At 33.2% G+C, this 13083-nt stretch overlaps 1 protein-coding gene across 1 annotated transcript in view; it reads left to right on the plus strand.

The window, feature by feature from the left end:
* The window catches only part of LOC106472066 (leucine-rich repeat neuronal protein 2-like), a 42587-nt gene extending 40444 nt beyond the window's left edge, over positions 1-2143 (plus strand). Inside the window, exon 3 of the mRNA XM_013932699.2 lies at positions 59-2143. Coding sequence (XP_013788153.2) covers positions 59-1466 — 1408 coding nt within the window. The 3' untranslated portion in view covers positions 1467-2143. The remainder of the gene's footprint in view (positions 1-58) is intronic.
* Positions 2144-13083: the final 10940 nt, after the last annotated feature.

Consider the following 13083-nt stretch of genomic DNA (forward strand, 5'->3'; position numbering starts at 1 on the left):
GTCCCATGCGATGTAAGTGTGATGATCAAAGTTTAAGAGTTTTATGTGGTGATGCTAACTTAGATGTTGTCCCAATCACACTGAACCCAGAACTTCGAGAACTTGTACTGAAGAACAATCACATCAAAGGTATAATGGCTTCCTTCAGTGTTTACCATAACTTGGAGTATTTAGATGTTTCACATAATCAGCTAGTAGATCTAGGAGAATTTAACTTCAAGATGCAAAGTCATCTGGGATCTCTTATATTGAATAGAAATATGATATCCTTAATTCATAACAACTCATTTGCTGGTCTTCAACAATTAAAGGTGTTATATTTAAACGAAAACTTTCTAGAAGACATCCCACCAAGGGCTTTTGTGCATTTACCAAATCTGGAAACGCTGGATCTCTCGCAAAACAGAATCGCTACCATTTCGAATGATGCATTTCAGGTACTTGGAAAAATCAGGTCTCTGTTATTAAGAGACAACAAACTCAATTACATTCCTCGTATAGCATTCCGGGTCCTTCCTACTTTGATAAAGCTAGATTTTGGGTTAAATACCATAACCGAGATCCCTAAACGGGCATTTGCTTCTCTGAAACATCTTGAAGAACTCTCTTTAGATGGCTGTGGTCTTCGTAAAATTCATTCTGGTGGATTTCAACAGTTAAGCTCAGTTCTTGTTCTTAATCTTCACGATAACGAATTTCAACAAATTCCTACAGTCGTGCTGAATGATCTCCATCGCTTAGAAGAACTTAATATTGGACAAAATAAATTTCGAGAACTTGGACCATACTCCTTTCAAAGACTGAAATATTTAAGAGTTGTTAGAATTAGCGGCTCACCATTCTTCACTAGCATTCGTAAAGACGCTTTTCTTGGCAACATATATTTACAGGAACTTTTTATATCTCATAATAAACATTTAAACCACATTGAATCACAAACCTTTGATGACCTTCCCAACCTAAAATACGTAAGCCTTCGTGGAAACGCCTTCACTAAATTTGATCATGATTTACTCCCGTGGCATAATATTGACGTCTTAGACATAAGAGATAATCCATTAATTTGCAACTGTAAAATTCTGTGGTTAAGAAAGTTGTTAAGAAACAAAAATGTTTCTTCAGAAGCTCCCAGTAACGTAATGGACGTACATTGTGCAAGTCCTCCTGGATTGAAAAACGTTTTGCTTACAGAGGTCACGAAAGAAGACCTCGGGTGTTACGTAGAGAATAGAAGACAACAAATGATTATTGGCATTATCGTAGCTGCTGTCATAGCTTTAGGGGCTCTTATCTTTCTGGGTTTCTGCTATAGAGAGAAGCTTGCTGTAACTCTCAAGAATAAGTGGACCCCTGGGAGGAAGGAACCTCAGTACCAAAAAACAGCCTGCGTGGAGGAAGAAAACGCTGCTGTGCTACAAACGACAGCTCAGCAGTCGCTCAAGATGACGCCAACTACTGAGCTTTAGAAGCAAATTAAAAATTAAGAATAAAGTGCGCATTAGCCTTTTATCGAATTCCCGGCATAAGCTAATCTTTTTAAAACCAAAACTTCTTACACTTCCAGTTGTTTTAAGTTCTGTATCTAATGATGTAATTAAAAGTTAAATTAGCATTGAAAAGAACGTATTTGATCTATATATAATTACTGAAATCAGAAACAAACAATATATTATTAACAATTATGGATGATGGAATAAGATTATGTGTGAGAGCAAGTTAGGTTAAACAACAAGTGGCATCAGGTTAGTGTTAAGAAAAGTTATGTGTTACAGCGAAGATACGAAACTGGTGATACAAAGTAAGGAAAGCTAGAAGCATTTTGACCAACGCTTTCCAATTTCAGTTTTATCGTTACTTTATCTATATCTACAGGGTGTCACTACATCACCCCATCCTATAACATCACACAATAACACTTAGTAATGTGATTTGGGTGAAATCACTAAAATTGTCACAGTTGAATGAATGTGCTGAAGTACATATTTTGTGACTGAACCTTCAAAACTTATGTTGAACATATGTCGCACTCTCTACATTTACATTCAACAGCCCATGTTTCGTTCTTTTACAATAAACTATCACCATTTTGAACATTTTGTGATGTCGAATGATTACCGTCTTGCAAAATTTTGTAAAAAAAAAACAAAGATAATTTCTTTGTGAACATTTACATGATACTAATGTGTTGATGCTTTTTTGTAAGCATTCTCCAGAATAAGTACGACATTTGAAGTATTATTTTCTCTGTTAAGTCTAAAATATAAATCAAGCTGTAGATGGGAAAATATCCTTTCAAGTGTAGGATTTTCAGTTGGACAACATCAACTACATTCTTTCTCCCAATGAAAATTTTTTACCAGCAACCAACAGTGACATGTGGGCATAATGTTAAAATTAGAATTTATTGTATAACCATTCCATAAATAATATTATGATATCTGTTACTATTATATTCCCATTGAAAAGTATTGTTTTCAGGATTTATGAACACTCTAAATACAACTTAGATGTATTTTATATATCTTTATGTAGTAATAGTAATAGTTTAAGTTGACACACCTCTGTTGAATCGTAACTGTAATTTCCCAGTTTGATGTCATTCATAAGAACTGTACTGTTATTCTACTGATACAAGTTCCCAGTGTGAAGTAAATAAAAAACAACTAAAACATAATTTATCATTGCATGTTTCACTTCTTTTCAATTGAAATTAATTTTTACATGATTTTGTACCAAATATGCACATTAGATAATTGTATAACTAGTTTCTTATATCAATAAGAAACAAAAATTATACATGGGTATGCACACGTAATTATTCTTTGATATTGTATAAATATATATATATTAGTAAAGATGTATTCTTGGCCAACCCATCTCTTTCTTCTATATATGCCAGTATACGTGTGTTCTTGTATGGCCAACCACTCTCTTTCTTCGATATATATTAATACATATGTGTTCTTGTAGGGCCAACCCTTCTCTTTCTTCCATATATGTCAGTATACGTGTGCTCTTATATGGCCAACCAATCTCTTTTTTCTATATATGCCACTACACCTGTATTTTTTGTATGGCCAACTTTCTTGTTCTTCTATATATGTCAGTATACGTGTGTTCTTATATGGCCAACCAATCTCTTTTTTCTATACATGCCACTACACCTGTATTTTTTTGTATGGCCAACTTTCTTGTTCTTCTATATATGTCAGTATACGTGTGTTCTTGTATGGCCAACCACTCTCTTTCTTCTATATATATTAATATATATGGGTTCTTGTAGGGCCAACCCTTCTCTTTCTTCTATATATGTCAATATACATGTGTTCTTGTATGGCCAACCACTCTCTTTCTTCTCTATATATTAATACATATGTGTTCTTGAAGGACCAACCCTTCTCTTTCTTCTATATATGTCAGTATACATGTGTTCTTGGATAGCCAACCACTCTCTTTATTTTATATGTGTTAATACAAATGTGTTCTTGTAGGGCCAACCATTCTGTTTCTTCTAGATATGTTAGTACATTTGTATTCTTGTATGGCCAACCCTTCTCTTTCTTCTATATGTGTCAGTTCATATGTGTTCTTTTATGCTTCTCCGCTTTCTCTTCTATTCACATCAATATAAATACCTTCCTGTGTGGTCAACCTTTCTCTTCTATTCACATCAATATAAATACCTTCCTGTGTGGTCAACCTTTCTCTTCTATTCACATCAATATAAATACCTTCCTGTGTTGTCAACCTTTCTCTTCTATTCACATCAATATAAATACCTTCCTGTGTGGTCAACCTTTCTCTTCTATTCACATCAATATAAATACCTTCCTGTGTGGTCAACCTTTCTCTTCTATTCATATCAATATAAATACCTTCCTGTGTGGTCAACCTTTCTCTTCTATACATGTCAGTTCGTCTGTGTGCTTGTGTGCTCATTTCCTACCTTTTCTGTAGATGATACTTCATCTGTATTTCTATTTGCTCAACCCCTACCTAATACGCATGTCAGTACGCCCGTGGTTATTTATACTTCACCCTGGTCTCCTATACGTACCAATACCTTTTTGTTGCTATATGCTCAAACCATTTTTCTTATATTTATCTATAACAAAATGACGCATTGCAATAAAAAAGGTAAAAAATCAAAAGATAAAACTTAGGAGAATATTAAGTACAGTAATAACACTGAAACTAAATCGCGGATTAAACCAGTATATGAATAACAGATAACCAAATGTTTCAAGCCCACGTCCTGAATCCGTCTATACAAGTATAAGGAAGACAAAGTATCGCTAAATAAAAAGATATGTAGGGCTTGTTACTCAACTGGAAGAAAAGAACCAAACAAGATACGTATGAAATTAGACATATCACTTGATCGACAAATGATCACATAGCAGACTAAACTGTCTCGATTTTACATGGAGAATAAAATCACTACATTACTGGCTTCCCCACTTTATCTATCGAAACCTTGGTGTTTGAATAAAATCTCAGCTTTCATCATTATACCTTTCCCTTAGTTAACTTTAGAATACAACTTTTACGACTATTTTACAATAGAGTAACATTTTACGATTGGAAATTCTGGTTTTATTTGTTTTGCCAGCGAGGAAACCAGTAATATAGGGATTTTATTCTCCATGTAAAGTCGAGACAGCTTAGTCTGCTATGTGATCATTTGCTGATCAAGTGATGTGTCCATATCCATCCCTATTTTGTTTGGTTCCTTTTTTTCCAAGCTCAGTAGCCAGCCCTACCTAGCTTTCTTAGTTAATGATAATTTTTTTTCCTTATAATTGTTTGTTTACTTTTTTATAAGATGGCGTGCGTTGGTTACTAGGTTATAGAGTATATTCTAAAGCTCTATAAATCTTGCATAGAATAATAATACAATAGGTAGTCAAAGATCTTGAAGACTGTTTTGTTCTATCAAATGATGATAAAATTACAGTTACTGGTAGAACTAGATAGGCGCCAAGCCTGTTGAAGAAAGATGATGATGAATGAAAATAAGAAATCTCGGTTTTAGGTATTCACTGGTTTTCGACTTTGGGACGCTCTGAATAGCTGAAAAGTGGCACATACACCGGAGATAGAGCGACTATGTCAGATAGCTCGTCATATCTAGCTTATAAAGACCTGTAGAGAAAAAATCCAGATGTTTTTGTATTGAATTGGCAATTTCGTTCAATCAGTCTTGGTGTACTCTTCAATTCTGAAGGTCGACGACTATGGTTTGCTTTTCCTCATTGTCTGCACCGACTTACCCAATTCAAGCTTCTCATCTTCAATGCATTTTCTGATGTTATTCAGCCTATAGTGAGTCTCTGCCTGTATCTCACTCTTCATCGTTCGATTTCACCCATAATTAACTAAGGTTGAATAGTATGGTAAGCCAGCAATGTAATGATGTGCTTTCAGTTGTAGTTCATCTAATGAACTGGTTTGATTTATAGCTTTATATATGACAACGCTGTCTACTAGTAGTTGGGGAAAAATAAAAAAATTATAAACCATCAGAACTAATCAACTTTTAGAAACCGCACAAACCAAGAAAGAAGAACATCTCATGTTGATGTACTGTACCACACGGCAATCTAGACAAAGCCACGGAAAGTCAACAATGTAATATTACGAGCATTTCTCTCGCAATCTGGCTGTTGGCAATAGGTGAAATTCAGAACAGCAACTGAAATTATTTATCAGTATTAAAGTGGTAAGAAAAGGACTTCGTGAATCCTACTGAAGGTCAAGAAGACCTTGCTTAAGTCAAAATCATCTTAAAATACAGCAAAACTACAGTATGCCAATACATTTCACAAATGAGTTAACGCTCCATGCAAAGCCCTCTGCACACATGATCGACGAACTCACGCCTAAGTGGGTAAGAGTTGAACTATATATTGAGTGCAACATTATGGATTGAAACTGTTTTGACAGATTTTCAGTTATGATGTGGAGAGACAACGATACAAAGACTTCCTTATGCTTCCTATGGGGAGCATTTATTGCTCAGTAATATATTGACATACCATTCGACCCAGCTGTACGACCTATGACGAGTGTAATCGGATCACTTCTTATCGTGATGAACTATAAGAAAAAAAAAGTCCTGACTCAAATCTCAAATAAGTACCGTTAGAAATTTCCTGGATGCCTCCTGTGTCAAATCTTTAACTCCATGCAATATCATAAAACCTAAAGTTTATTATTAGCAGGTAGATTTATAATGGAAAACCCGAAGGAAGATTTATTTGTTGGAAAGACGTTTCAGTACATTTTCCATTAGATTATTCACTATAAACCCATTTTAAAATCATAAGACTTTTAGTTGAACAGATTGAGAAATGACTCAGAGTCTCTATAATATTGTATGTTGCCTAATCAGAATCATGTCCCACAGTAACTGTAATCAATGAATAAATGTTGGTGTTCCCAGAACCTACTTTAACTTCAGCTTTGTCGTTGCTTTGGATGGAAAATTATCTAAATATGAAATCTTGTCTTTTGAATTATTTGATATGTAAATACATTTCAAATCATGTAGCTCAAACCGTACTTCTTTGTCTATGTGCCAAACCCTCCCCAGTTTACATATATTCAAATACACCTTTGTTCGTTAAAGTCCAGGAATCGTTATTCTTTACGAAAACTTGTTTTTCGAATTTGAAAGCGCAATTATAGTCGAAATTATAAAGTCGAATTGTTTTGTTGTATTTCGTTGCTTAATACATAATAAATAGAACTTAAAGTCGATCGAGAAGATATATTGATTTTAGCAGGATGTATTCTTTACGGGGGGTCAGTAGGTCTGGAGAAACAACACATAATCACATTAATACGAAAAGGTTTGTAAGGTAGCTGAATGTAAGTAATTATTTATCTTCATTATTCTGCAAACCCATCTCAAGCGGACAACCGGTTTAGTTACAAACACTAAGGAATCCCAGTCCTTTGTCTCTTAAAGTACATGGGGGGGGGGCAAAAGGAGACAAAAGCCAGAATCGCTTAAATAACACACCCAATTATATATAAGAAGTGAGTGGGTGTATTCATTTATCTATTCGAGTGAGAAACTTATAAGTGTTAGTGTTAGGATACTAAAATCCTGATTTTCAAGGACATCAATGAAAAGTTTGTCTCGCGGTGCATGTGCACTTTCACTTTATTATTTTTCCAAAAATGTGCAGAATGTTTTTATTGCATAAGTTTTATCGTACAAAGTATACACTTTTTTATATAAAATAAATTTACATTAAACACAACAAAAATAAAGACGTTTTTACAATCTTCGGGGAAACTTCACAGTCATCTTCAAAAAGATGAAAAGAATGGACAGGATTCTCAAATGGATAAAAAAAAAGTATTGAGCCAATGTTTTGCAGTTTGAGATTATTTACTTCGAGAAAACTGTTCAACTAAAATCCTATTATGTCAAGGAAAAGTTCCATTTTCTAGATTCCATTGGGATTTTCATATCAGTTTATATTTTATATCAGTTACAAAAATGGCCTAGGAAATCATGATTTTACGAATAATCTTCATTCGACACTTGTAATATTTTATACGTAGAAACTTCATAGCTGTTTAAATATGCATCTTAAATCTCATTTCTAGAAAATACAGTTGATATTGATTACAAAGATGCTCTTTAGAAAACGCTAAGACTAAGATTTAAACCTCATTTTTTATAATTATTTTAAAATCGATACTAAACGTCGATTACAATTAGAGTTTCACTATAAACGTCATTTCAAGAAACTTTATCCGAGTCCAGTTTTAAACATAATTTTGATTAATTCTTTAGTTTTCGATTTCCATTTGAAGACTCAAAAATAAACAAAAAAAGATCAGACGAGAGAATGGTGTGTGGAGGGAGGGGAGGGGAGAAGAGATTTTTCGGAGAAATAATGTGATAGATTAGCTTTTGCTTCAGAATGCTTGCCAAAGCAGAAGAAATTATCGATTCATGGCGATCGCAGTCATCATTGCGTTAAAAGAGACTGTAAAATCTAATTGGTTTTCTGTCCTTCAGCATAGATGTCAAAGAAACGATTAAAAAACATTTCCATTTTATTCTACAATTCATGTGAAATAAAATTGAAAATTTCTTAGACCTAAGACTATTTTGTGTTGAGATTCATTAAATATAAAGTAATCTAAGACCCATTGTATTATTTTAGTGTTAAATAAAGTTCTTTATAAGTTTGCAAATTCATTACTCAAACCATATTTAATTACTAATTATGTCACAAAAATTAAAAGGACAAACATAAATTTATTCGTAGAGAAACAACTCGTTCAAACACCTTTTATTGGAATATATAGTTAACCATGTTAAAATGAAACTCGTAAAGGCAAGTCCAAAATAGCCAAAGAAGTATGTGCCATATATATACAGTTGTTGTGTACACTATATAAAAACGACTTAGGAGACTCGCCACGTCATTACTTTCCATATCACCATGTCCAACCATGCTGTATCTTACGCTATGCATCATGAAAATAACTCTTAAGCGTAGTTTATATTGGAAATGGCTCTGTCGTATAAATGTCGTATACAAAGCATACCACTCTTCCCTGTTGCTTTCCATGACCCATCTAATATACGAGGATGATGGTTTCCCAGTGACTGTTTCAAATGTCCGACGGTACAGAAATCCACAGGCCTGTGTCTGGTGATTTGACCGGTGTATCTCGTACGGAATAGCAATAATAGCCATTATATTCTCCAGCTGCTTGAGATATGGGACGACTGGGCAGATATGTACTCGTGATTTGTGTCGATTTTCCAGCTAGAGATACTGTTTAATTATGTTGGGTGCTGTTGTTTGAGACACATGGACGGTTTTTGTCACTGACTTGGCGTTCGTGGATTCTCACCTGTTACAAGACACTGCACTTAACTTACCATATCTGGTGTAACTTTCTGCGGGTCTCTTTCCTAATTAGTCCATCGTACCTCAAATTGATCTGGCTTCTTATGTTTTCCAATGTCATTAAGTAAAAGGGATATTCCCGTCTTGGAAATGCTAAATCCACGATTTGAACAGATCTTATGATCTGAGTGTATGAATATTTGGCGTCAGAAAAGACTATTGCGTACCTTTTCCTAAAGCCATCAATTTCCGGTAGGAACACACTACCTATAAAATTCCAAAAAATATCAAAATATAGTTCTGATACATTTAGTTGCACCACGACTTTATATCTGCAGTGATTGTCACATGACTTGCTAATTTACGTATTCATAATCATTTTGATATAAGGTATTCAACCCTGTATATGTGTGTATTTGTTTTTGACAACAATCGAACAAATTGTATATTTATTTCTCAACTATTACTTAAAAATTCACAACTCTTAGGTTAGCGTTGGTTAGATCCTTTTTTCCTGGGGTAATTGATTTACTTTTGAAATTTAATAATTAGTTCTACTAACAAGAATGAAAAGTTTGTACACTATAATAAATAAATAAAATTTTCGAAATAGTCATATAATAGTGCCAGTTATATTTTTTGTACGAATTCACCTAATCCCTCCAGTTTTAATTTTTGTTTGTTTAAAATTGTTTTTGTGCAACTAGAAAACGTCCAACATTTAGCAGAATTAATAAATATTGAAATGCTAGCCAAGTGATTAGCGATAATAATTTCCTAAAACCTGATATGTAATAACTACAGAAGTGCTTGGTTTTTATTGCTCAGTACGTTTCATAAAAATGTTATCCAAGCTATAACAGAAAAAGTTAACAGTTTATCAATACACTCGATCTGTGAAATTTATACAGAAGGTTTCGAATGACAAATGTTTAACACAAAATATGCTTGAAAGTGAAAAAATAATGTTCATCAGTATGTATATATATATATATATGTATAAACGATTTGATTTATTATATGTGTGCTTTGGTTGGTTTGTTGTTAAGCACAAAGCTACACAGTGGGTTATTCGTGCTCTGCCAACCGTGGGTATCAAAGCCCGATTTTCAGCGCTAAAGGCACACAAACTTACCGCTGAGCGACTAGGGGTCTATTTGCTGTGCTAGCACAACTGTTTCAAAATATGTTTTATTATCGAAAAAATGTGTATGTTCGAACCTTCCTAAGAAAATATAATGAGTTATCGTTAGTTATCGAATAAAATATATATGAAAAAAACAACTATTAGAGTATGGTGGAATAAAAGTAACAAGACACGCCCTCTAATGTGTGGTGCACCATGTGCAGCATATGTTATGGAATATACAAAATTAAAAACTTTATAATAAAATGGGCATTCGTAAACTAATTTTTAATCAAAAGAAATGTGATGCATTATGTGATACTAGCCACATCTGGATCCCCAAAGCGTTTAACCTGTACTACATTGTCGCCTTTCAACTTATTATGTTTTAGAAACCAGTGAATCTTTCAAGTAGTACATGAAAAATCCAAATAGAAATAAAGAATTATTATCCAAAATAGCGTATTTTATTTTGGAAAACTACACCTGTTTCTTTGAAATTTGCTGTTGTTTTGTGAACTGAATTTAGGTTTATTTTTATTTTTCACTACTGTTTCATATACCAACTGATTCTTCACATTACTGGTAAATACACGTCTTACGTTGTTTGCTGAATTGTGGGTCACCAGAAATAACACCATCGATCTGACTGATTGCTGGTTTTCTTACGTGTGGATGACACTGTCACCAGCACGGAACCTGCTCTGTAATTATTGGACTCACACTGAGAGCAAAGAAGAAAAGCAATCTCGTGGTCACTAGGAGATTATTGGTTTCAGTGATAATGTATCGATGCTTTGATTTTTTTTCGAAAGCTAATACAGAATTACCAAAAAATCAATGCTCGTAATTGACACTGCATGACGACTGAAGGATAAAATATTTGAGTCATTAATGAAAGATCGGAAATAGAAATTATGATCAGTTGTAGAATATCATAACTCTATCTTGAATACGACCAGTTTCTGTCAGCAGACTGTTTAATACAGAAACTGACAATATATTAAGTATTGCACCATATATGCTTCAATGTTTCTCTAACTTTTGTTAGATTCCCAACACTTCAAAAAAAAAGTTTGGTTAGTTAGGACGTTGGCCATTTTCCTACTTTTGGAGTTAATGAATCAACTTGTTATTTTGGAGTTAATGTATCAACTTGCTATTTGGAGTTAATGTATCATCTTGCTATATTCAGACCCGTGAGAAGAAATCAGACAGGGTAGAAATGACGGTTAATGGTCACGTAGAACGTGGTATGATTATTCGAATCTCCTCTTGTGATGAGCTTTCGAAACTTATTGAAAACTTAACAGGGAAGTCCTATATATTTATATATTATTTAAAATAGAAAGTCCCGACTTCTGGATCCTGAGAGTATTCCACTTTCTTGACAAAATCAGTAAAAGAATCAAATAATTAAAATATCCCAAACTTGAATCAAAAGACCACTTAGAAACAACCCTGGAAACAATAGCTTGATAGTTACTATATATTCGTTAAACTGTACACGCATACACTCATTCCTACATATATATAAAAAAAACAACAAATTATGCTTTCCTGCAATCAGTATCCAGATATACTTAGGAAAACGCAATAACCTCGTACGATTTATTTTTTGAAGGTACCAATAATATTTCAAACTGGTGTGTGTGATAGGTAACTTATAAGAATGTCCCAGAAGTTTAGTCACGCAAAGAAAAATGGGGAAAAATAGACCCTAGTTTAATAGTTAACTTAACAGGAAAATAAATAGATTCATTTAATACTCACTTGAAAACAACATCAAAATGTGTATATTTCTTGATAAATACTTACAGAATTGCATTTTCAAACCGATAGAAAATATACGTTTTCAAATTACGCGCGAGTCGGGAATTATGCACGTGAATTCATAACAACAAATAACCAAACAATGTTAAAAGCAGGCTAGCTCTTCATTAACTTGCCCTAAACCATATAATAAACAGAAGTCGTGGGGACTGAAAGAGAAGAAAACCTGTTTACCAGGAATTTAGCTCGGCTAACCACATTTACGGAGATACAAGTTTCATATATCTTTACTGAATACAACTAAGAGTTTTATATGGATGAACGAAACGGGGGAAAAAATATACTCTTTGTCGTGTTTGTTTATCTCTTCTTCATGCCTACTTTGGTACTAAACATCGATTCATTCTTTACGTTAACCAATTGATCATGTTCTATAGTCCAATTATTCACAAGCTTTTAAAATCGCAACGTACTATTCCAAATTCATTTCAGATATCTCAACGGTTCTCTCTTTATTAAACATATATAACTTGAGATGTTAATGTTTGATAAATATCATATCAGATAGTTGCAGTCATTATTTACGTATTTTGTTAGTAACTTATCCTAGAACACATTAGGTAGAGGCTGTCTTTTATTACGTTATGCTACAGCACATTACAGAAGAATTTTGTTTGGTATTATCTTATCCAATTAAACATTAAATAGGGATCGTGTTTTCTCATTAAGTTATTTTAGGGTACTTTAAATACGAATTATATTTTGTTTTAATTTATTTTAGCCTACTTTAGGTAAATATTATGTTTTGTTACTACCTTATTTAAGGTGCATATAGGGATTATTTTTATTTGGTAACTTATTCCAGGGTACATTAGATTATGTTTTGTACATTATATAGGGATGTTATTTGCTTGTTAACATATATCTTAGGGTATATAAAGCGACTGTGTTTTGTTTTTTACTTTTTCTAGGGTACATTAGGCTGGGATTGTGTTTTGTTCTTAATTTTTCCTAGAGTACATATAGGGGCTGTTTCGATATTAGCTTTTCGATGAGTATATTAATTACGAACTGTGTATTGCTATTAATTTTTTTAAAGTGCATGATTTGGTATTGCTATCAACTTATTCTAAGGTATGTAACATTGGGATTTTATTTTGTTATTCACGTATTTTAAAAAGCATTAAATAAAGACTTGTATTTTGTTATTAACTTACCCGACAGTGCATTACGTAACAATTGTATTTTGTTATTAACTTATCCGAAATTGTTACGTAATGCACTGGTATTTTGTTATTA

This window comes from Limulus polyphemus, unplaced genomic scaffold (assembly GCF_000517525.1).
Source record: "Limulus polyphemus unplaced genomic scaffold, Limulus_polyphemus-2.1.2 Scaffold117, whole genome shotgun sequence".
Classification (NCBI taxonomy): Eukaryota; Metazoa; Arthropoda; class Merostomata; order Xiphosura; family Limulidae; genus Limulus; species Limulus polyphemus.